Source organism: Theropithecus gelada, chromosome 10, assembly GCF_003255815.1.
Source record: "Theropithecus gelada isolate Dixy chromosome 10, Tgel_1.0, whole genome shotgun sequence".
In the NCBI taxonomy this organism is placed as follows: domain Eukaryota; kingdom Metazoa; phylum Chordata; class Mammalia; order Primates; family Cercopithecidae; genus Theropithecus; species Theropithecus gelada.
The window spans coordinates 67,180,626-67,206,259 of NC_037678.1; the positions used below are offsets into that span (position 1 = coordinate 67,180,626).

General features: G+C 48.4%; 1 protein-coding gene and 1 pseudogene across 3 annotated transcripts in view; one reads left to right on the forward strand and one right to left on the reverse strand.

Moving 5' to 3' along the window:
- The window catches only part of CEP250 (centrosomal protein 250), a 62,236-nt gene that overhangs the window by 7,651 nt on the left and 28,951 nt on the right, over nt 1-25,634 (reverse strand). For both annotated transcript variants that reach the window (XM_025399985.1, XM_025399986.1), the window contains 10 exons: nt 14,893-15,060; nt 14,350-14,484; nt 11,815-11,958; nt 10,643-10,776; nt 8,375-8,513; nt 7,042-7,384; nt 6,395-6,516; nt 4,949-5,069; nt 3,059-3,180; nt 21-2,636 (listed from right to left, as the gene is read on the reverse strand). In XM_025399985.1, the coding sequence (XP_025255770.1) occupies nt 21-2,636; nt 3,059-3,180; nt 4,949-5,069; nt 6,395-6,516; nt 7,042-7,384; nt 8,375-8,513; nt 10,643-10,776; nt 11,815-11,958; nt 14,350-14,484; nt 14,893-15,060 (4,044 nt within the window). The remainder of the gene's footprint in view (nt 1-20; nt 2,637-3,058; nt 3,181-4,948; nt 5,070-6,394; nt 6,517-7,041; nt 7,385-8,374; nt 8,514-10,642; nt 10,777-11,814; nt 11,959-14,349; nt 14,485-14,892; nt 15,061-25,634) is intronic.
- On the forward strand, nt 20,602-22,086 carry LOC112633372 (annotated as a pseudogene). Its single transcript, XR_003121515.1, has one exon. The product of XR_003121515.1 is annotated as a peptidyl-prolyl cis-trans isomerase-like 1 pseudogene (transcript).

Sequence of the window (25,634 nt, forward strand, 5' to 3'; positions counted from 1 at the left end):
CTCCCCGTAGAGTGACTCACCTGCAGCCTTTGCTGTTCTGAGTCCCGCTCCAGGACAGAGGCTTGTAGGAACATGGCTACCTCCTGCAGACTGCTGACACTGGCCTTGGTCTGCGCTAGGGACAGTGCCAAGTCCTGGGCCTTCTCCCTCCACTCAATCTCCCTGGCTTCTGTCTGTCTCAGGGCTGCCTGTAGCCGCTCCAGCTCCCGCTGCAGCCTGGGCTCTAAAGAATCAAATTTTGGAGATTGTTCCTCCACTGGGGAGGCTCTGTGGCTGTGGGGTAAGGCTTCCGGGTTGTTTCTTTGCTGGGTCTCCCTCAGCTCCAGGATCTCCTGTTCCTTTTGGACTAGAGTCAGCTGTAGCTCCCTTAGACTCTGACGAAGGCCACTTATCTCCTCCTCTTCTCTCTCCTGCCCTAGATTCTGCTTCTCTTGGATCATATTCTCTTGGACCCTCTGGGCCAGAGACTTCTCTAGCAGCTGCCCCTGTTCCTGCTGATGTCTCAGCTCTTCATCCCTCTGGGCAAGTGCCTGCTGCAGCTGCTGCACATCCTCCTGGTATCGGAGATCCTGGTCCTGGATCTCACCTTCTCGCGTCCTCAGGGCCTCTTCCAGCTGCTGAGTGTGTGCCTGGCAGGCATCCAGGGCGGCTTGCAGGGTGGCAGTGCTGGCCTCTAGACTGCGGCTCAATTCTGCCTGCTCAAGCAGATGCTGCTCTTTCCTCTGCAGGGCAGCATGAGCCTTGCCAAGGGCCTCCTGCAGAGCCTCAACCCGGGCCAGGGCAGCCTCCTCCTGATGCCGGGAGGACTGACTTTCTGCCCGCAGAGCTTCCAGCTCCTGGTCCCGTTCCTTGAGCACCGCCTGGACCTGTAGCCAGCTGTCCTGCAGGGCCCTGGTCTCCACCTCGTGCTCCTGTGCCTGCTCAGCACACTGCTGCTGGAGGGCCAACAGAGCTTTCTCCTGCTCCTGAGACTCAGCCCTGAGGTCTCCCAGCACCTCCTCCAGGGCCTGGACCCGCCGTCCCTCCACTGCCAGCTCTTCCTCGAGCCTTCGTGCCTGTTCCTTGTGGTCCTGAAGCTCTCCCTGACGCTCCTTCAGTGTCATATGGGCTTGCTCCAGAGCTCCCTGGAGGGCGTTTGCCTTTTCCTTCACACTCTCCTCCTGTCCCTGGGCCTGCTGCTGTTCTTGCTGCAGAGCCTCCAGTTCCTGGTCCCTCTGGGCTAGGGCTCTCTGGGCCTCATCCAGTTGATTCTGAAGTGACTGCTCCTTCAGCTTCCCTTGTTCCCTGGCTTCTTGCAATTGCTGCTGCAGGACCACTATCTCCTGCTCTCGCTGGGACAGGAGGAGGCTGGTCTCACCTACCTTCCTGTGCAGGCCCTGGAGCTGCTGCTCCAGCTGGTCCTTGAGCTCCTGGAGTTCATGGATATGCTCCTGCTGACATTCCACCTCCTTCTCCTTATCACGCAGGATCAGCTTCATGTGCTCTAGGCTCCCGCGTTGTGCTTTACTCGGGCCCTTCCCTTCCTCTGCCCGTTCCTGCATCAGCTGCCTCTGAGTGGCCAGCTCCCGGCCTCGCTCTCTCAAGGACAGCTTGATCTGTTCCAGGTCCTCCTCCAGGATCTTGGTCTGCCGGGTCCTCTGATCCTCGAGAACCTGAATCCTCTCCTTCTGCAGCATCAGCTCCTGGTCTCTTCTCTCGAGATCCTGAGTCAGATGCTCTTTCTGCCTCTGCAGCTCCTCGATCTGTTCTCGCTGAGACTTCACCTCCTGGTCCCTCTCCTGCAGCTCTCTTGCCAGAAGGGTGCTGTGGCTCTCCAGGTCATGGATCTGGCTGCTTTGTGCCTGCAGCTCTTGGCTCCTTTCTTCTAGGTCCAGCGTAAGGTGGGTCAAAGCCACTCTCTGGGTTTCCCTCTGGCCCTCCAGCTCCTTGATCAGTTTTTGCTGGCATTCCATCTTGTGATGGTTTTCCTCCAGTTCCAGGGCCAGGCATTCCAGAGTAACCAACTGCTTTTTCAGATCCTGAACCTGTCCTCTCTGGGACTCAATCATTTGGTCTTTCTTCTCAAGTTCTAGAAGCTGATGCTCCAAGACACTCCTCTGAGTCTCCCGATCCTTCTCGAGCTCTCTGATCTGCTCCCTCTGCACAGTTAGCTTCTGCTCTCGCTCCTGGACGGCCATAGGCAGATGCTCTAAAACAGACCTACACTTCTCTAGCTCCTGAATCTGTTCTTGCTGCAGATCTACCTCTTGGTTCCTCTTCTTCAGGTCTAGAGACAGCAATTCCAAAGCAGCCTTCTGCATTTCCCGTTGCTTCTCCAGTTCCTGGATTTGTCCCTGCAGAGTCTCCACCTCCCCTTCTCTTTCAGCTAGGGTCTGGGTCAGGAGGGCCAAATTCTCTTGCAGAGCCTTTCCTTGGGCCACCTTCAGCTCGCCCTGCTCTTGCAGAGCCTGGGCTCTCTCACGCTCACTCTCCACCTCCTCATTTTTCAGCTTCAGTGCTGAGCGAGCCGTTCTCAGGTCTTCTTCCAGGACGCCAGCAGCACTTGCCTGAGCCCTGGCTTCTGCGACAGCTGCTTGCAGGTGTTCCACCTGGGCTGTCAGGTTCTCCTTGGCTGCCTGAAGTAACTCTCGCTCACCCTGGAAGACAAGATGAAAAGCCACTTTAAACTACACTTCCCTGCTACTGTCACCCCAACGCTGGCCCTTTTCTTTCTTATTTTGTGGCACTAGCAGTGACAAGGACTTGGGCAAAAAAGTGGTAGTATATTCCAGTTAATCTGATACTGTAAAAGAGCATCCCTACTACCTCCCAGGACTCTGCTATGCCCAGGGCAGACTCTGGTCCTTCAGGACAAGGGGCAAAAATATCAACCTCAAATTCAGAAAAAGCAACTGAAGGAGGATTAACTGGGACCTTAATAATGGCCCCCAGGGACATGGAGACAGCCAGAGGAACTGATAGACTTGCTGAAGGAAGTGGGACACATGACCACAGGCCAAGGTGGGCCCAAGGGACTACTCCTGAGGCAAACCCCTCCCTGAAACCAGTAACACTTTACCTGGGCTTCCATTCGCTGTAGCTCTGCTCTCCGCAGGCGACTCTGTAAGGATGCCATAGTTTCATGTAGTTCCATCAGCTCAGATTCTAGGGAGTTCTGCTTTCCTTCCCACTTGGATTTCTCTTTGAGAAGAGGAGAGGAGACGTAGTGGAGTAAGACCCATGTTTGGGGTGGGGGAAAAGAGGGATATAGGTGCAGATGGAGGATGGGGAACGGATTCAAAGGGGAGGAAGGCCAAGGAGAGAATTCTATCCAGTGTCCTAGAGACATCAACCATCTGCCAGCTGCTTCTATTTGCCTGGCAGTACTCCCTGCTGCTGCCAGCCCCAGCATTGCCTGGTAATCATCCCAATACGTCCTCATCCTCATCACAGAGAGCCTTGGCCCTCAATTCCAGACAGGGTTGAGCCAGATGACACTGGAGGTCCCTTCTAGCCCCCAATCCTATAATTGTGCAGGAGCTCCTAGAGACCTGGGTGGCTCTGCTGGCTGCCCACCATTTCTGCAGCAGGCGTTGGAATCTCACTATTTTTGTGGCTCTCAGGGAACCCTCAAACGGTCTCAAAAAAGGCCAAGACCCAAGTTGTCCTCTTCTCTTTTTTTCTTTTCTTGAGATGGAGTCTTGCTCTGTCACCCAGGCTGGAATGCAGTGGCACAATCTCGGCTCACTGCAACCTCCACCTCCCGGGTTCAAGTGATTCTCCTGCCTCAGCCTCCCACCACCATGCCTGGCTAACTCTTCTCTTTTACAGTAGAAACTTGAGCTTCAAGACCCTTCCTCTACTGTCCTTTGTAAGGAGTCATGACATTTTCCAGTCCTTGGCTGGCACATGGATATGTCCTCCCCGGATCCCCTCTCCTTGCTTTCTCCCAAATAAGCTCATAATCCCTCAGTGACCAAAGGCTAACTTGGAGGACATAGTTGAAGACGATAAAAATAAGTAACATGGATGACAAAAGATGCAGAGTTTTATAATGTTCTTATAGTCCTGGCCCTGAGTCTCCAATTTTTTTTTTTTTAAATCTACAGAGACAGGGCCAAGCATGGTGGCTCACGCCTGTAACCCCAGCACTTTGGGAGGCCGAGGTGGGCGGATCATGAGGTCAGGAGTTCAAGACCAGCAAGACCAGCCTGACCAACATGATGAAACCTTGTCTCTACTAAAAATACATAAATTAGCCGGGCGTGGTGGCAGATGTCTGTAATCCCAGCTATTTGGGAGGCTGAGGCAGGAGAATTGCTTGAACCTGGGAGGCAGAGGTTGCAGTGAGCTGAGATCATACCACTGCACTCTAGCCTGGGTGACAGAGCGAGACTCCATCTCAAAAAAAAAAAAAAAAAAATCTAGAGACAGAAAATGGAAGCCCAGCCATTTCCTTCTTTCAGTTCACCAAATCTGTTCCTCCTAATCTCTTCTTCCAGGATGGGCCTCAAAGGGCAAGTAGAAGAAAAAATAGTTCAAGGGGGTCAGCACTCCTTTGGAAGTGCCTCTAGATATCATCTCACAGTTCTGGGTAAATAATGGAGTGCAGCTGGGCGCGGTGGCTCACACCTGTAATCCCAGCACCTTGGGAGATTGAGGCAGGCGGATCACTTGAGGCCAGGAGTTCAAGACCAGCCTGGTCAACATGGTGAAACCCCGTCTTTACTAAAAATACAAAAAAATTAGCCAGGCTTGGTGGCGCGTGCCTGTAATCCTAGCTACTTGGAAGGCAGAGGTAGAAGTGACATTGCACTCTAGCCTGGGTGACAGAGTGAGATGCCATCTCAAAAATAAAATAAAATAAAAATAAACAGAGTAGCTGCTAGGCCTGTGCCTGCCACTTCTGGGCTCCCCACCTGTCCCTTCTCCTCCCTCTAAATCTCCCTGCCTGTCTTGAGCTTCTCACCTTCCTGATTCTGGGAGAGCTGTCTCTGCAGATCCTGCAACTCTGTGTGGACCTGGCTCTTCTCAGCCTCAGTATCAGTTAGACGCTCTTCCAGTTTCTGGACCTGATCCCTCAGAACATCCTGGGAAAGGAAGGGCATGGCTAAACATGAGTTCCTCATCTTCCACAAAGCAATGCAGGGCTCAAGCTCTCTCCTCATTCTCAGCCTCTGTGGTGGGCTGCCATTGTGGACCTACTCCCAGATTGCTGGGTTACTTCCTCTGAACACATGTGCATTTAGCTCCCTGAAGTGATGACAGGCTCTATTCCACTTGGATGGAGTGAGAATGCCCTTCTGACCTGTCTATCTCTTTTGAAACAGAGCTCCTGCTCAAAGTTAGCCCAGGGGTCACCCCTTCCCTCTCAACACTCCTACTTCAAAGCTTAGCCCAAAGGTCATCTTTTCTTTCCTTCTGACCCTTCCCAAATCAGGATGAATTGCCCCTTCTTCCTAGTTCCAACAGTACATCACTTGCATCTGTTACTGATCCAATTAATTCTCTCAGTTCTACTTTCCAGTAGAATGCAGTTTGGTTCCTCCACCATGTCACAAGCCTTCTTTAGGCAGAGATCAGGTCTTTCTCCCTTCTGTATCCCCAGCTCAGAGTGGCTGACATATGGATGGCGCACTCAATTTGTATTGATTGATAGGTTCACTGTGAGGTGGAATTTATGAGATCTTTCAGACCTAGGCCTTGAACGTGCCCATAAATGCCAACCTCAAATCTCAGTGGTCATCAATTTCTAGGGTTTCTCTTGGAAGTCTAGGTACCAAGAATACATTCACAGCTGAGTGGAAAACGATGCAAAACAATACCACACATCTGCCCAGGTTTTTTTTTTTTTTTTTCTAAGATGGAGTTTCACTTTTATTACCCAGTCTGGAGTGCACTGGCACAATCTTGGCTCACTGCAACCTCCACCTCCCGGGTTCAAGTGATTCTCCTCCTCAGCCTCCAAAGTAGCTGGGATTACAGGCGCCCATCACCACCCCTGGCTAATTTTTGTATTTTTAGTAGAGATGGGGTTTCACCATATTGGCCAGGCTGATTTCGAACTCCTGACCTCAGGTGATCCACATGTCTCAGCCTCCCAAAGCACGGGATTGCAGGCGTGAGCCACCGTGCCTGGCCTACCCAGGGTTTTTTGGTTTACAGGGCTCATTCAAGATCCTCACTCATCTAATCCTCAAAATCCTGAGGAGGCACTATCTGCCCTACTCTGCAAGGGAAAACAAGGCCCAGGAACTCCAAATGCTTCATTTGTAGTTGCCAGGGGGTAAGTGATAGAGGTGAAACTCATCCCAACTTGATCTCAGGAATAAAACAGGTCAAACTGCTTCATACATCTTTGCCTCATGCTTTTCGAGGGATGTAGAGTTCAGGAAAGGGGAGCAGAGAAACATACCCGGGTCTGTTGAGTCTTCCACAGGTCTTGATGAAGCTTGTGGAGGGCAGATGCTACTGCCTCAGCGGAGAGAGCAGTCAGCAGGGGCCCTCCCTTAAAGAGGCTCCTAGCTCCATTCTGGTCTGAAAAAAAGAGGAAAACCTCCTCACCTAGCTGCCACTATGCAAAGAAACAGCCAGACCTCCCCAAACACAGCCCTGGCCTTCCCATTGGTCCCTCCTCTCCGCAAAGAACCCCTTCTCAGCAGTTTGCTCATCACATATTTTCTCCATAAGTATGGGCCAGGCACTATGATGGGTGCTAGATAACGCCAGCTATCGCTTATTACACACTTAATAAGTGCCAGGAACCGTGTAAGCGATTCACATCTGCAACCTCATAACTCCTTGATGAAATTATAAGGTAAGTACTTTTAACATCCTCATTTTGTAGTTGAGGAAAATCAAGCTCAGAGAGGATAGGTGACTTGCCCAAGGACACATGGCTAGCAAACAGTAGAGCTGGGGCTTAAACTCAGAATTAATTCCCAAGTGTGTAATCTTAGCCCCGAAGCAATATGGCCTAACAAATAGCATTCCTCTCCCTTTCCCCTGGGAGCCAGGCCTGGCTTTGGCCCAAAGGACCTAGTTCTGGAGTGGCTGTCTCACCTGGCTCAAGGCCCCAGAAGGAAGGAGCAGAGTCTCCCCCACCACTCAGCTCAGGCCTGCTCTCACAAACAGACCCCAGGGCCTGCTGCAGGACAGAGTAGAGGCTGGCCAGCTGGGCCTGGGCCTGGTTCCCGGGCTGCTGCTCCGTGGCCAGTGCTTCTAGCTGGCTCTCTGTGCTGCGCAGTCGCAGCTGTAGTTGGGCTGCCTTGGCTTCCTGGGCCCACAAGGAAGCTCGCAGCTGCTGCTCCGTGATACGAGATGCCCCCAGCTCCTCCAGCAGCTGTGTTTCCTGGGCCAGAAAGTCAGCCTCCTTTTCCTTCACCTCTTGCCTTAGTAATTCCATCTGCCAAGGAGGAATTGTACATACTATAAGCAGGAAGTGGATATCCTCTCCTCAGGCCTTCCCAGGCCAGACCCCACTCAATCCTTTTACAAACTCTGATCAGGGCTGGGAGGATTTCAGCTCAGCTCTCAGGTAGGTAGAGGGGCTCTGAAATGAGTATTACCCTAGATCTAACACCTGGCTGCCTGCTGACTACTGAACACCTGGGCCCAAGTTGCTATGCTAATGGATTTCAGCCCTGGCTCTCTGGCTTGCTGGCTCCCTGCTAAGATCAGAACTCTGCCATGAAACCCCGACGCTGCACCTAGTAAGACCAGTCACAATAATAGCTACCATGTACTGAATGCTTATTGTGTTCCTGACACTTTATATACTCCTATAATGGTTATAGGAATTAGGAACAAGAATTATCACCCTTGTTTTATCGATGAAGAAGCTGACGTTCACACAATTAGAGAGTGGTACAACTTACATTCAAACTCAAGACTGTTGAACAGCCAAACCTGTGTGCCCTTAACCCCTGCAATCCACCATCTGGCTCTTCCTTCCCTCCTAGATCATCTTTCCTCTGTATACATCTGGGGTTCTGATGTGGGCAGACTGAGTACCTGGAAGTCTTCCTGCTGCCTGCCTGATCTGGAGTATTTCTGGTTGCTCATTCTCCCTGCTACATCTTGCCAACCAGACCCAGCACAGTTGGAAGTGGCTGTGCTGGAACCAGGCCTTGTGGGCTCCATCCTTGTGTGCACTTTGCTCTGGGCTGTCAGGTTTCCCACAGGAGCCATGCCCATCTCTGGGTCAGGTTCCCAAGCCCCCACCTTCTCTAGTCCTGGCTTCCCCCTCCTGTAGGGGTACTGAGGCACCAGCCTATCCTGTAATCAGGAAAAATAGATGGGTCCTCTCCATGAGAGGACTCAGAGCAATCAATCCACCGCTTCAGGATCAGGCTTCTGCCAGGGATGCAGGGCTCATAACCAGAGTGGGAAGTACCTGGGCACTGAGCTCTTTCTGTTCTCCCTGGGCCTCCTGCATGTCCTGGCGCAGGGCGCTCAGCTCTTGTTGTCGAATAGAGTCAGCTTCTTGTAAAACAAGGAGTCTCTGTTCCTTTTCCATCAGTGACAGAGTCAGACTAAAAGAGAGGGGTCAGAGTGCTGGGCCATTCTCTTAGGGAATGAAAAATTACCGTCTCATCGGAGTATTCTAAAGATAGCATTAATAATCAAAATAGAAATAGTAATGATAATGATTATGATGTAACAATAAGAGCTATCATTTACTGAGCACTTACTATAAGTGCTCCTAGGTACTTCCTGCAGATGATGCCTCATTTCAACCTCACAGGTTTTTGTTGTTGTTGTTGTTGTTGTTGTTTTTGAGACAGAGTCTTGCTCTGTTACCCAGGCTGGGGTGCAGTGGCACGATCTCAGCTCACTGCAGCCTCTGCCTCCTGGGTTCAAGTGATTCTTGTGCCTCAGCCTCCCGAGTAGCTGGGATTATAGGCATGTGCCACCACGCCCAGCTATCAACCTTACAGTTATTCTTCTCTGGCAAATTTCACATAAACCTTATATTAGTACCTCACCTTCAACATGTCCAAATCTTCCCCGTCCCTCTCCTCTCCTCCCCTGCCTACCCAATCATCTCCTACTATGTTCCCTAGTTCAGTGAATGGCACTTCCATCCACACAGTGTCCCAACATAGAACCTTGACCACTCCAGAGTTCTCCCTTCAACCTACCTATAGCAATCTATGATTACATACAATTGCTTCTAACTCCCTTAACATCCTTTAAACCTCTTCTCCTCCTCTCTCCTCCTCTTCCCCACTACCCTACCTTGGTTTAGCTTTAGGATCTCTCATCAGGACGACTGTACCAGCCTAACTTGTCGTCCTGCCTCTAGTTTCATCACCAAAATGATTTGTCCCTTCTCAAACTGTGTTTTTGTTTTGTTTTGTTTTGAGATGGAGTCTCGCTCTGTCACTGAAGTGGGAGTGCAGTGGCGTGATCTCAGCTCACTGCAACCTCCGCCTCTTGGTTCAAGCAATTCTCCTGCCTCAGCCTTCCAAGTAGCTGGTATTACAGGCACCCACCACCATGCCCAGCTAATTTTTTTGGTATTTTTAGTAGACATGTTGGCCAGGCTGGTCCCTTCTCAAATTCCTGCAGCACTAAGAATACAAGCTGCTCTTCACTCTGAATGGTCTTCTGTCACTCCTGATGTCTCATGTCATTATAATCCCTTCAAATACATAAGTTGGATTATATCAATTTCCCTGCTTAAAATTCTCCAGCGGTTTCCTATGAAACTCAAACTACAAACTCCTTGCTGTGACCTACCAAATCCGGAATGCTGTGGACCTGCCCAGCTCATGCCACTCTCCTCATTCACCAACCTCCAATCACAATCCAATCAGGCTCCGACCACTCTTTCAGTTCCACCAAACACTGTAAACTTTTATCTGCCTCATGGCCTTTGCACATGATTTCTCCTCTTACAGAATAGAACTCCCCCATGGCCGGGCGCGGTGGCTCGAGCCTGTAATCCCAGCACTTTGGAAGGCCGAGATGGGTGGATCACGAGGTCAGGAGATCGAGACCATCCTGGCTAACACGGTGAAACCCCGTCTCTACTAAAAAATACAAAAAACTAGCCGGGCGAGGTGGCAGGTGCCTGTAGTCCCAGCTACTCGGGAGGCCGAGGCAGGAGAACGGCGTAAACCCGGGAGGCGGAGCTTGCAGTGAGCTGAGATCCGGCCATTGCACTCCAGCCTGGGCGACAGAGCGAGACTCTGTCTCAAAAAAAAAAAAAAAAAAAGAACTCCCCCTCATCCTCTTACATGGGTAGCTCCACTTCATGCTGAGTGCTCAGTTTAAACGCAACTTCCTGAGAAAAGTCTTCCCTAACAACGGTTCTAAAGTAGGTCTCTTCTATCTCACCCTGTTTCCTCCATGTGTCATAATCTGTAAAAATTTGAGTTATTTGATTAATGTCTTCCCCACCAAACTATAAATTCTATTGGGGCAGGGTATCACTGTATCCCCAGGCACGGTGCCTGGTGCAAAATGGGTATTCTTGAAATATTTACTAAATAAATGAAATTCAAGCTTTTAAGACAGGAACCATGTCCTCTCCACATGGCTACATGTACATCCCAGAGTTGTAGACATGAAAGGCAAGGTGGCCTGAGCAAACAACTCTCAATATCACAGTGACCATGGCAGCCAAATAGCCACATCCATGGCCTATCTAGCCTACCTGGCCTTCTCTCTCTCCAGTTCCTTCTGAATTCGGTTATACTCCTGGGTCTCTCTCAGCTTCTCCTGAACCTCTTGCTCCACCAGCCTCTGGGAGTCATCCTGGGCCACCAGCTGAGACTTCAGGTCCTCCACCTGGAAAGTTAAGGGCATGGAGACCAAGATGGCAGGGCAGGGGGCCAGTGGGAAGATGCTCCTCACCTAGGGCTTCAGGGTCCTTCGAGGTTTACCATAGTCAGTGGTCATTTCCAATGCTCTGGCAGTTCCACCAATCCCTACACACTCTTCTTAACCACCCCCTTCCTCAATACAATTAGGCTTGGTCATCTGCCTCCCAGCCTCACATATGCTGCACAGAGGCAGGCACAAATAAAAATTTTCGCTGGGCTAGGTGCAGTGAATCACACCCGTATTCTCAACACTTTGGGAGGCCAAGGCAGGCAGACTGCTTGAGACCAGGAGTTTGAGATCAGCCTGGGCAACATAGTGAGACCCTGTCTCTATAAAAATTTAAAAATTAGGGCCGGGCGCGGTGGCTCAAGCCTGTAATCCCAGCACTTTGGGAGGCCGAGATGGGCGGATCACGAGGTCAGGAGATCGAGACCATCCTGGCTAACGCGGTGAAACCCCGTCTCTACTAAAAAAAATACAAAAAACTAGCCGGGCGAGGTGGCGGGCGCCTGTAGTCCCAGCTACTCAGGAGGCTGAGGCAGGAGAATGGCGTAAACCTGGGAGGCGGAGCTTGCAGTGAGCTGAGATCCGGCCACTGCATTCCAGCCTGGGCGACAGAGCGAGACTCCGTCTCAAAAAAAAAAGAAAAAAAAAAAAAAGAAAAGTCAGAACATCATTTGATATAGGATTCTGAGAAGCAACCTAGTATGTAAAAATATTAGATTTATGGCAAGGATGGAAAGAATAATTGCAATTGAGACAGCCGGGGAAAATACAAGCTCTGCGACCATTACAGAGAAAGAAGTCACTCTCCCAGGGCTCTGAGAGGCACACGCTCAACTCTGAGCACCCTTTAATTTTCCACTCAGTACTGTGGCCCACCCATCTACTCTCCCAAACCAGGCAGCAGGGCCAAGGTTCTCCCTGTCCTGCAGGAGGAAGTGGGAAGGCCTGGCTGTGTTGGGGAAGGACCATGGGACTGGGTGGGGAGGAGGAGGGGACCTGCTTCTGCAGGTCCATCTTATCCTGTAGCAGGGAGCTGCTCTCTTGTTGGAGGGCAGCAAGGTCATCTCTGTGCTGCCGGGTTGCCTCCTTCAGCTCCCGCTGAGCCTCCTGGAGCTGGGTCTGTAGCATTCCAGTGGTCTCCTGAAGAGGGATAAGACATCAGTGAGTAAAGGAAATCTGTGTTGTATAAATACTGTTTTTTTTTAGTGGGGTGGCAAAAGCTGAGGCAGGAGCCAGCAATCCACATTGTTTCCACCTCACCGTCTCACTTCCTAGTCCCTCTCCTCCCTCACAGAGTGCATTGGCTCACCCAGGTTTCTTGGTCAGGGTCCACGAGTTGGTAATAGTCTCTCACTCAGACCATGGCAACAGTCTCCTAACTGTATCCCTACTTCCACTTGATGCCATGATCCCCTAAAAACACACACACACACTATTCTCTACTCAGCAGCTAAAGTATTTAAAAAAACATACACAGGTATGTATATGCATGTGTATATGTATATACAAATAAATCATATCCCACCCCTGCTTTTTAAATACCACCCAACTGGCCAGGCGCGGTGGCTCACACCTGTAATCCCAACACTTTGGGAAACTGAGGTGGGTGGATCACTTGAGGTCAGGAGTTTGAGACTAGCCTGGCCAACATGGTGAAACCCTTTCTCCACTAAAAATACAAAAATTAGCCAGGCGTGGTGGTGGGCACCTGTAATCCCAGCTACTTGGGAGGCTGAGGCACAAGAATTGCTTGAACCCGGGAGGCGAAGGTTGTAGTGAGCTGAGATGGTGCCACCACACTCTAGCCTGGGTGACAGAGTGAGACTCAGTCCCAAATACATAAATACGTACATACATACATACATACCACCCAACAGTTTCCCACTGCCCTTAGAACAAAATCCAAGCTCCTACAATGGTTGACAAAGGGCTTCTGGCTACCACTCCACTTGCCCCTGAGTTTATCAAGCTGGAGCCACACTGCCTCCTTTTTGTCCTTGAACTTCCCAACCCCTCTTCTGTGTCACAGGGCCCTTGTGACAGGTGTTTCCTCTGCCTAAAGTGTTCTTCCCATGTCAGGCATTTCTTTTACATGGCTTGAGATATAATTCATATACCATACAATTCATTCATTTAACGTATACAATGTAGTGGGTTTTAGGATATTCAGAGTTGTACAACTATCACTGCAATCAAGTTTAGAACATTTCCATCAATCCCAAAATAAACTCCGTGCCCATTCACTGTCACTCCCCATTCCCCACCCCACTCCCTACCGTAAATCTGCTTTCTGCCTCTATAGAGTTGCCTGTTCTTGGTGTTTCATATAAATGGAATCATATCATATATAATATATGGCCTCTTGTGATGGGCTCTTCCACTTAATCTGATATTTTCAAGGTTCACCTATGTCGTATCACGGAGCTGGTTTCTTTTTTTCTTTTTTTTCTCACTCTGTCGCCCAGGCTGGAGTGCAGTGGCGCGCTCTTGGCTCACTGCAATCTCCACCTCCCAGGTTCACGCCATTCTCCTGCCTCAGCCTCCCGAGTAGCTGGGACTACAGGGGCCCGCCAACACGCCTGGCTAATTTTTTTTTATTTTTAGTAGAGACGGGGTTTCACTGTGTTAGCCAGGATGGTCTCGATCTCCTGACCTCAGGATCCGCCCGCCTCGGCCTCTCATGCTGGGATTACAGGCGTGAGCCACTGCGCCCAGCCAGAGCTGGTTTGTTTTTAACCTTCAAGTCTCAGCTCAGATGTTACTTTCTCAGTGAGGCCTTCCCTGACCACTAAGTGCAAACTGACCTCCTTTGAATCACTCTCAGTTGTATCACTCTATTTCCTTTACAGCGCTTATTACAAACTGTAATAATCTCATTTGCTTTGTGTCTGCTCATTTGTCATCCATCTCTGCCACAGGAATGTAAGTTCCCTGAGGGCAGGGGCAATGTCTGTCATACTGACTGCTGTGCCACACCTTTTTTTTTTTTGAGTCGTGCACTGTCACCCAGGCTGGAGTGCAGTGGTGTGACCTTGGCTCACTGCAACCTCCGCCTCCTGGGTTCGAGCGATTCTCCTGCCTCAGCCTCCCAAGCAGCTGGGATTATAGGTAAACGCCACCACGCCCAGCTAATTTTTGTATTTTTGTAGAGATGGGGTTTCACCAGGTTGGCCAGGCTGGTCTCGAACTCCCGACCTTAATTGATCTGCCCGCCTCGGCCTCCCAATGTGCTGGGATTACAGGTGCCTGCCACCATACCTGGCTAATTTTTGTATTTTCAGTAGAGATGGGTTTCACCATGTTGCCCAGGCTGGTCTCCAGACCTTAGGTGATCCACCCGCCTTGAACTGCCAAAGTGCTGGGATTACAGGCGTGATCTACCCCACCCGGCCTGTGCCACACCTTTACGTACTTGTCATGTGTCAGCACTTAGCACAGGCCTGGCACATAAGAAGTGCCCAAGAACTCTTCGTGGTCGAATGGGTAAATGAGTGCCCCTTTCTCCCCTACTCACGAGTCCACCCTCCATACCTGCTCCTTTAACTTCTGGACTTTCATGTCCTGCCTCAGCCGTTCCAGTTGTTGGCTGGCATCTGCTAGCTCCTTCTGGGTCTGCAGCAGTGTCTCCAGGAGGGATACTCTCTCTTTCTCTGTTTCCAGCTGCATCTGTGGACGGGTAGGAGGGTAAGGGCTTGTGGGCTCAGGGTTACCATGCTCACCAATGAGGCCACAAGCACATCCCAGCTGCTCTAGGGCTTTTCTAGCGGATGAGAAGGGGCTGAGGACAAAGGAAGGTCTCAACCCATGGGTTCAGAACAAGGAAGTGCAAAGATTACCACTGGTTTGCAAGCTGACAGGATGTGGTACATGTCAGCCCTCCCTCAGGAAGTATGACATACTGCCGGAACTGTGGCTAATGGTGTGGACCACCCTGCTCACTGGTAGCAGAGTGGGTAGCTACGCTCTCTTCTGGAAGCCCCTCTGCAGCACCACTCTTGGGAGTGGAAAAGGAAGTGGTCAAAAGTAAGGAGATCGCTGATTGGACGGGCAGCTTCAATCCTCGTAGCTTCTCACCTGGCATAGGGCACTCTCTGCCTGGGTTCGTTCTTCTTCCCTCTGGGCCCGGATGGCCTCCATTTCTGTCTGCTGCTCCTTTAGCCTCACTTCAAGCTCCATTTTTTCCCTCTCTAAGCTCTCCAGAGCCTTCGCCAGCTCCTGCTGGTGCCAGGAGCGCTCCTTCTCCTGGCCACATGAAAGAAACACCATAAGAACCAAATGGGTGAGGAGGGAAGGCAGGAAAACTGGATTGGAAAAACAAAGTCTTTCTACTACTCACTAGCTGGGTGACCTTGGTACCTCTCTAAGCCTGTTTCCTCCTCTGCAAAGCAAGGCTAATAATCCCTGCCTTATCTATCTTAACAAATTTTATGACAACCACATGAGAGTAATTTTTAAAAATCAAATGATGTAATACATGTGGAAGTACCTTCCAAACTGCAATTGTCCCTTATATATGCTACAGGTATCTGGGTTTTAAAATTCTATTTTTTAATGTTTTTTGGAGACGGAGTCTTGCCCTGTCACCCAGGCTGGATTGCAGCGGCACCATCTCTGCTCACTGTAACCTCCACCTCTCAGGTTCAAGTGATTCTCCTGTCTCAGCCTCCTCAGTAGCTGGGACTACAAGTGCCCCCCACCATGCCCAGCTAATTTTTGTATTTTTAATAGAGATGGGGTTTCACCATGTTGCCAGGCTGGTCACGAACTCCTGACCTCAAGTGATCTGCCTGCCTCGGCCTCCCAAAGTGCTGGGATTACAGGCATGAGCCACTGTGCCTAGCCTAGGCATTTTTGTTTTTAGAGATGGGGTCTCACTATGTTGCCTAGGCTGGACTTGAACTCCTGGGCTCAAGTGATCCTCCTGCCTCAGCCTCCTGAGTAGCTAAGACCACAGGGGCACGCCACCACACACAGCTCCGTATTTGTTATCTTTAAAGCAGCCACGGTTGACAGTTGTAACAATGACCTGAGCTGGCCAATTCTGGCTGTCTGCTGCCTGCTCTCCTTTACTCAGGGTTGCAGAGTTAGGCCCTGAAGAATCAGGCCTGGCCCAGTGAGGATGTCTCCCTGTATTATATAAGAGCATTAGAAGAGGGGTGCTGCTTATCTTAGAGGTCCTCCAGCCACCAAAGCTTTCCCAAGCTCTCTGACTAGTTCAGGACCCTCTATTAGGTGCCCAGGATAGAGGTGAAGGGCTCTGGAGTTGGGCTGCCTGGGTGAAAATCTTTTTTTTTTTTTTTTGAGACAGAATTTCGCTCTTGTCGCCCAGGCCGGAGTGCAATGGCGCAATCTCAGCTCACTGCAACCTCCACCTCCTGGGTTCAAGCGAATCTCCTGTCTCAGCCTCCCAAGTAGCTGGGATTACAGGCATGCGCCACCACACCCGGCTAATTTTGTATTTTTAGAGATAGGGTTTCTCCATGTTGGTCAGGTGATCTGCCCGCCTCGGCCTCCCAAAGTGCTGGGATTACAGGCATGAGCCACCGCGCCTGGCGAAAATCTTTAATCTACCACTATTAGCATGATCTCAATTTCTAAACATCTCTGTGCCTCAGTTTCGTCATCTATTAAAATGGGGATAACAATGGTGTCATTCTCGTCATTCTCCTCAGGATGGAGATAAGTCGTGTGAATCACTTTAAATGTGCTTAGCACACAGAAAGCGGGCAATACACAACAGCCAGCATCATCATGACATTAGTATTCCCTGAACTTTTCCTTTAAAATGCTTGTAAGTTTGTCACTGCTTATTCATGTAATGGGAATGCCTCTAGTGTTTCAGCCTTCCAAGTGTCATCCTGTGCAGCTTTCCCCCTCATTCACTATACCTTGGCTACACACACTTGCCTCCTTCTAGGCCCCTGAGCACACTAAACAGTTTCTTTTTTTTTTTTTTGAGACGTGCTCTGTCACCCAGGCTGGAGTGCAGTGGCGCAATCTCAGCTCACTGCAAGCTCCACCTCCCGGGTTCACATCATTCTCCTGCCTCAGCCTCCTGAGTAGCTGGGACTACCGGTGCCTGCCACCACATCTGGCTAATTTTTTTTATTTTTAGTAGCGACAGGGTTTCACCATGTTGGTCAGGCTGGTCTTGAACTCCTGACCTCGTGATCTGCCCACTTCGATCTCCCAAAGTGCTGGGATTACAGGCGTGAGCCACCGCGCCTGGCCCACTTTCTTTTTTTTTTTAAGATGAACTCTAGCTCTGTTGCCCAGGTTGGAGTGCAGCGGTGCGATCTTGGCTCACTGCAATCTCCACCTCCCAGGTTCAAGTGATTCTCCTGCCTCAGCCTCCCAAGTAGCTGGGATTACAGGTGCCCGCCACCATTCCCAGATAATTTTTTTGTATTTTTAGTAGCGACAGGGTTTCACCATGTTGGCCAGGCTGGTTTTGAATTCCTAACCTCAACTGATCTGCATGCCAGGGCCTCCCAAAATGCTAGGATTACAGGTGTGAGCCAGTGCACCCAGCCAACACATTCATGCCTCAAAGCCTTGACTCATGTTTCCTTCTACCTGGAAAGCCCTTCTCCACCCCGACTCCATCATTCCTCACAGCTAAACTGACACTTCCTTGGTGAAGCCTTCCCAGACCATACAATTGACAGTGGTCTGGCTGGACATGGTAGTTCATGCCTATTATCCCATCACTTTGCGAGGCCGAGGAAGGATGATCACTTGAGCCCAAGAGTTTGAGACCAGCCTAGGCAACATGATGAAACCCCTTATCTACAAAAAAATACAAAAATTAGTCGGGTGTGGTGGTTCACTCCTGTGGTCCCAGCTACTTAGGAGGCTGAGGTAGGAGGATCACTTGAGGCCAGGAGGGCCTTGAGAGTGAGGCTGCAGTAAGCCCTGATCACACCACTACACTCCAGCCTGGGCAACAGAGCGAGACTCTGTCTCAAAATAAATAATAATAATACAAAGAAAAAAAGAGGTCTTCCTTTGTTCTTCCTTATAAAACCCAGCAATGTGTAATGTCACAGTTATAGGACAGTCGTGAATGACAAATCATTTTACCCTCTGGTTCAAAAAGCCAGACAGAGGATATAGCTCAGTGGCAGAGTATGTGACTACAAAAAGCCAAAGCCAACTGTAAAAACATAAAAAAGATGAATGTTAATAGCAGTTGCAAGTGTTAAAAAAACTGATCTATTTGCTCTATGTGAGTTAGAAGTGTGTTATAGCTACAAGAAGAGCTAATTCTGTGATGTGTAGGAAGTAACAGTCCAGCATTGCTGGTATGATCACGAACGGAATATTCTGCCCAGTTCAAAGTGCCACCTTCGCACTGGGACATGAGTAAATTGTAACATGCCTAGAGGAAAGCAACCATGTTGGTGGGGTATTTCAAGCAAATCTAAGGCTCATTTGTTCCTGGTAATAGATTTTGGTTCAACATGAATTTCCTAATAACTACATCTATCTAAAATAAATGGGCAGCCAAGCGATGGAATATAACAGCAGCTAAGCAACCATTCGGAAGGGACATTACAGAGGTGGACAAAGCAGAAATGGTTTGGAGTTTGGGCCCTGAATCCGTTATCTACCCCTTATTAGCCATGTAACCCTGACTTCTCTTTTTATATTTTATTTATTGAGAGATGGGGATCTTACTATGTTGCCCAGGCTGGTCTCAAACTCCTGGCCTCTAGCGATCCTTCCGCCTTGGCCTCCCAAATTGTTGGGATTACACGTGTGAGCAGCCCTGAGTGACTTCTCTATGCATTTATTCACCTTTATTGTGTGAATAAAGCATTCAGCATGGTGCTTGGCATGGAGAAGTGCTTAATAAGTGTCCAATATCATTACTCTTTTTTTTTTTTTTTTTGAGACGGAGTCCCGCTGTGTCGCCCAGGGTGGAGTGCAGTGGCCGGATCTCAGCTCACTGCAAGCTCCGCCTCCCGGGTTTTTACGCCATTCTCCTGCCTCAGCCTCCCGAGTAGCCGGGACTACAGGCGCCCGCCACCTCGCCCGGCTAGTTTTTTGTATTTTTTAGTAGAGACGGGGTTTCACCGTGTTAGCCAGGATGGTCTCGAACTCCTGACCTCGTGATCCGCCCGTCTCGGCCTCCCAAAGTGCTGGGATTACAGGCTTGAGCCACCGCGCCCGGCCTATCATTACTCTTAAAAGGGAGACAGGCAGTAGATGGAAGAATAAAGAATACAACTGCCAAGAGTGTTTCTTTCTTTTTTTTTTTCTTTGAGACAGAGTCTCACTCTGTTGCCCAGGCTGGAGTGCAGTGGTGTGATCTCGGCTCACTGCAACCTCCACCTCCCTGGTTCAAGCAATTCCCCTGCCTCAGTCTCCCAAGTAGCTGGGATTACAGGTGCACACCACCACACCTGGTAATTTTTTTGTATTTTTCGTAGAGATGGGGTGTCACCATGTTGGCCAGACTGGTCTCGAACTCCTGACCTCAGGCAATCCACACACCCAGGCCTCCCAATGTGCTGGGATTACAGGTGTGAGCCACCATGCCCGGCCTCCCAAGAGTGTTTCTAATTGCTAGGATTCCAGGAGAAGGCAGTCACTGTTAAAACTAACAGGCTGTCGAGAGTTGTAAGAGGGCAGTTAACCTGCTCAATCATAGAGAAACAGTAAAGTGGGACAATCAGAAGTCAGGAGGATTAGCTGAATGAGAGAAAAGGAAAAGGGAGAAAAGGCCCTTTCATGACCCAATATGGCCACTATAGTCAATCCTTTTAGGGAAACCAAGGCCACGTAGGTAGCTGGTTTATCATTCAGAAGTTTCATAGCATCTTTTATTTACGGAGTTTTCGGTACATGGTATACATCTGATTCCTGCTAGGGAACTGCCTTCTGGATAGTGTTCATTCCGCAAATACTTTTAAGCACCGACTATAGACTAGGCACATAATTCCAAAAATAAGCAAACTTCTGGTTATCATCTTGCCAACAAGCCTGCCCCATAATAACAATCAAATTATAAATACACATAAAGCACAAGTCAACTTCCATTTCCAGATACTTGATAAACAAGATCTCTGAACCCTCCAGCTATGAAATAGCAAAAAGTGCTGGATAAAATATTAAATATGTATTTTAATGTCACAGAACCAGCAGGAAAATAATAAAAATTCCACAGAAGCCAAAAGCAAAGCAAGACTTGTGGTGTAAGCCAGGTGTGGTGGCTCACACCTATAATCCCAGCACTTTGGGAGGTTGGGGCAGGAGGATTGCTCAAAGCTAGGAGTTTGAGACCAGCCTAGGCAACAAAGCGAGATCACATCTCTACAAAAAAAAAAAATTAGCCAGGCATGATGGTGCATGCCTGTAGTCCTAGCTAGTCTGGAGGCTGAGGCAGAAGGATTGCTTAAACCCAGGAGTTTGAAGCTGCAGTAAGCTAGAGTTGTACCACTGCACTCCAGCCTGGGTGACAGCAAGACCTTGTCTTAAGGTCAGAAGTTCAAGACCAGCCTGGCTGATGTGGTGAAACCCAGTCTCTACTAAAAATACAAAAATTAGCCAGGTGTGGTGGCACATGCCTGTAATCCCAGCTACTTGGGAGGCTGAAGCATGAGAATTGGTTGAACCCAGGAGGCGGAGCTGAAATATCACCACTGCCTGGGCAAGACTCTGTCTCCAAAAGAAAAAAAAAAGTAAATCCATTATCTTTCACCCAATGCAAATGTAATTTAGAATTTAAAATAAAAATAAAGGCAATTCCTAGAGAAGCATTCCACCACCAGCTTTGCTATGGCGGCAATTCCCCCAGATTCCTGGCAGCCACCCAACGTTTACTTGGAGACCAGCATGGGAATAATTGTGCTGGAGCTGTACTGGAAGCATGCTCCAAAGACCTGTAAGAACTTTGCTGAGTTGGCTTGTCGAGGTTACTACAACGGTACAAAATTCCACAGAAATTATCAGACTTCATGATCCAAGGAGGTGACCCAACAGGGACAGGTCGAGGTGGTGCATCTATCTATGGCAAACAGTTTGAAGATGAACTTCATCCAGATTTGAAATTCACGGGGGCTGGAATTCTTGCAATGGCCAATGCGGGGCCAGACACCAATGGCAGCCAGTTCTTTGTGACCCTCGCCCCCACCCAGTGGCTCGACGGCAAACACACCATTTTTGGTCAAGTGTGCCAGGGCATAGGAATGGTGAATCGCGTGGGAATGGTAGAAACAAACTCCCAGGACTGCCCTGTGGATGATGTGAAGATCATTAAGGCATACCCTTCTGGGTAGACTTGCTACCCTCTTGAGCAGCTCTTCTGAGATGGCCCCAGTGGACCAGCTTCCAGATGACATAGAATGACATGTAATGCTAAATTTCATTTTGGCTTTGCAAATCATGAAGCTTAGGAGCCCTGGGGTCTTGGGTGAGTTAGAGATGGAAGTACATTTTAATAGGATGCTTCTTTTCTCTTCCCCCAGTGCCTAGGTTGCCAGAGCATTTGCACAAATGCCCCTGTTTACCGATAGGTGACTACTTACTACACATGACTCATAATGCTGCTTCTTGTGCATGTCTGCTCTGATATACTTCGAACAATGTAGCAGACACTGTCATTTCTCAGTGGTTTTGCCTAACCAAACGTCTTCCTAAGGAGATTTGTATTCTGGCCTACACTGCAGTCCTTGATTGTTGACAGTCACAGAATTCCAAACCAAGTAGTGTCTATCAGCCCTTTTAACTCTGTGCACACCCTATTTCAGTCTTACATTTGTTCTTCTAGGGAATGTATGCATCTCTATATATATTTTCCCTCTCAAAACCAGAACATCAACACTGCTGTTTCTGACACTTCAGACATCCCACGCAAAGCCACATTGAATTTTTGCCAAATGAAAAATGCATCCAACAATCAAGTTTCTAAGAAGGTGTCAAGTGGGGAATAATACTGTATAATAATCAAGAAATTAATTTATTAAAAGGAAGCAGAAGCATTGACCATCTTTTTTCCAGAGAAGAGGAGAAATCTGTAGTGAGCAAAGGACAGACCATGAATCCTCCTTCAGAAGTAGTCCTCTCAGAAAGGAGAAGTGCCACTCAAGTTCTTTTAACCCAAGACTTTAGAGAAATTAGGTCTGAGATTTTTATATGTTCAGTTGTTTATGTATAAAAATAACTTTCTGGATTTTGTGGGGAGGAGTAGGAGAGGAAGGAAGTTAATACCTATGTAATACATAGAAACTTCCAAAATAAAATGCCATTGATGGTTGAAAAAAATAAATAAATAAAAATAAGGCAGGTGGCTGGGCGTGGTAGCTCACACCTGTAATCCCCAGCACTTTGGGAGGCCAAGGTGGGCAGATTACCTGAGCCCAGGAGTTCAAGATCAGCCTGGGTAACATGACATAACCAATAAAAAAAAAATTACAAAAATTAGCCAGGCATGGTGGTTCATGCCTGTGGTCCCAGCTACTCAGGAGGCTGGAGAGGATCACTTGAGCCCGTGAGGTCGAGGCTGTAGTGAGCCATGATTGTACCACTGCGCTCTAGCCTGAGTGACAGAGCAAGACCTTGTCTCAAAAAAAAAAAAAAAAAAAGAAAGAAAGGCCAGGCAGATGCGGCTGAGGCAGGAGTATCACGAGCCTGGGAGTTTGAGGCTGCAGTGAGCTATGATTGTGCCAGTATACTCTAGCCTGGGTGACCAGAGCAAGATCTTGTCTCTAAACAAAACAAGCAAACAGACAAAAATCTGGACTGGGGTTAATAAATTATAGTATGTGGGCCAAATCTGGCTCACCACCTGTTGCTCTGTGGCTGTGAGCTAAGAGTGGTTTTTACTTTTTTTTTTTGAGACAGAGTCTCACTCTGTCGCCCAGGCTGAAGTGCAATGGTACAATCTTGGATCACTGCAACCTCCACCTCTCAGGTTCAAGCAATTGTCCTGCCTCAGCCTCCCAAGTAGCTGGGACTACAGGTATGTGCCACCACACCCAGCTAATATTTTTGTATTCTTAGTAGAGATGGGGTTTCACCATGTTGGCCAGACTGGTCTCGAACTCCTGACCTCAGGTGATCCGCCCGCCTAGGCCTCCCAAAGTGCTGGGATTATAGGTGTGAGCCACTGCACCCAGCCTTTACCTTTTAGGCTTTTTTTTTTTTTTTTTTAAAGAGACAGGGCCTTGCTATGTTGCCCTGGTTGGTCTCAACCAATCGTCCTGCCTCAGCCTCCCAAAGTGGTGGGATTATAAGCATGAGCCACTGCATCCAGCCTTTACATTTTTAATGGTTAAAAACAATAATGTTTTGTGGCCGGGCGCAGTGGCTCAAGCCTGTAATCCCAGCACTTTGGGAGGCCGAGACGGGCGGATCACGAGGTCAGGAGATCGAGACCATCCTGGCTAACACGGTGAAACCCCGTCTCTACTAAAAACTACAAAAAACTAGCCGGGCGAGGTGGCGGGCGCCTGTAGTCCCAGCTACTCGGGAGGCTGAGGCAGGAGAATGGCGTAAACCCGGGAGGCGGAGCTTGTAGGGAGCCGAGGTCCGGCCACCACACTCCAGCCTGGGCGACAGAGCGAGACTCCGTCTCAAAAAAAAAAAAAAAAATGTTTTGTGATATGTGAAAATTATATGAAATTCACATTTCAGTATCCATACATAAAGTTTTATTTGAGCACAGTCATGCTCGTTTGTTTATATATGGCTGCTTTTGCACTACAATTGCAAAGTTAGGTAATTGTGACAGAGACCCTATGGTCTGCAAAGCCTAGTATACAGTCCTTAACAAAAAGTCAGACATGGTGTACTGTGCCTGTGGTCCCAGCTATTCAGGAGGCTGAGACAGGAGGATCCCTTGAGCCCAGGAGCTCAAGATCGGCCTGAGCAACATAGTGATAGTCCATCTCTAAAAAGAAAAAAAAAAATGCCTATCTCTGGGCTATAGTGACCTCAGCTTAAGGGAGAAAAGGCAAAAAGAAGGAAGAGATGGGGAGGAAGGGAGAAAAAGAAACTGGAGGGATGTGGAGAGGGGACAAAACAAAATAAACTCTATAGAAGGAAATTATCAAGGAAATATGCTTATCTCAACCTTGATACAGGGTAGGAAAAAAGTCTCCTCTGAGAATTCATAACCAGAAGCTAAGCTGCACATGGGGTCTGGGCCTGACTGTGGGTCAAAAAACTTTAAACAGAAAATTTACTTTAAGGTGGTCCTGGGATGCTGGTCCTCCAGCTTCCTGACAGAAGCATAAACAAATCCTCTGAGGAAAAACTCCTTTGCCTCGGGCCTAAAAAGATTCCCACAGAAAAACTTCCTCAGAACAAAGGTCTCTGGGGGAAAAAAAGAAAATATAAAAAGAAAAAAGAAAAAAAAAGGAAAATTTCCAAAGAACATGAGCTCATAGTCAAGAATCACAAAAACACAGGGAAACAAGCCCATGAGTAATAGCCAACAGAAACAACAAATTACAGAACCAGACCCCAAAACATTAATTAATAGTTATTGGAATTACTAGACAGGACACAAGTATGTTTCATATGTTTGAAAGAAGGGACTGAAAATACAAATTAGGGAAAAGAGACTGAAAAAAATGACCAAGAGGAGATGAAAAAATAACCAAATAGAATGTCTAGAAAAAAACTTAAAAAGTGAAATTTAAAACTTGGTATAGACTAAACATCAGATTCGACACAGCTTAAAAGGAAAATCAGTAACTAGATGAGAGATCTGAAAAAAAAAATCCAGAACACAGCATAGGAAGAGAAAAGTAAACATGTAAAATGCAAGAGGCAGTGAAGGATAGAGTAAAAGAAGGATAGAGTAAAAGAAGGATAGAGTAAAAAGGTCTGACATACAACTAACCAGAGTACAGAAAGAGAGAAGTATGGTGGCACGCACCTGTAGTCCCAGCTTATGTGGGAGGCTGAGGTGAGAGAACGGCTTGAGCCCAGGAGTTCGAGACCAGCCTGGGCAACACAGCAAGACCCCATCTCTAAAATAATAATAATAATAAAATTAAAATTAAAATTAAAAAATTAGCTGGGCATGGTGGCACATGCCTGTAGTTCCAGCTAGTTGGAGGCTGTGGCAGGAGGAATCACTTGAGCTCAGGAGTTTGAGGCTGCAGTGAGCTATGATTGTACCACTATACTCTAGCCTGGGTAACAGGGCAAGACCCTGTCTCTAAAAAAAATAATTAAAAAAAAATTTTTTTGTTTTGAGATGGAGTTTCGTTCTTGTTGTCCAGGCTGGAGTGCAATGGCGTCATCTCAGCTCATCACAACCTCCGCCTCCCAGGTTCAAGTGATTCTCCTGCCTCAGCCTCCCTAGTAGCTAGGATTACAGGGATGTGCTACCACAACCGGCTAATTTTGTATATTTAGTAGAGATGGGGTTTCTCCATGTTGGTGGGGCTGGTCTCGAACTCCCGTGATCCGCCCACCTCAGTGTCCTAAAGTGCTGGGATTACAGGTGTGAGCCACTACAACCAGCCAAAAAAAAAAAATTTTTTTTAAAGAGTAAATAAATAAAAGCAGGACGGCAGGAAAGACATAATATTGAAGAGATAATATATGAGAATTTTCCAGAATTGATGTTTCAACATGAAATCTTAACTTCAGGAAGTCTAAGAAATTCCAACCAAATAAAAGAAATACACATCTAAACACAAGAAATTGCTGGGCATGGTCTCACGCCTTTAATCCCAGCACTTTGGGAGGCTGAGGCAGATGGATCACTTGAGCCCAGGAGTTTGAGACCAGCCTGGCAACACGGTGAAACCCCATCTCTACTAAAAATACAAAAAAATTAGCCGGGCATGGTGGTA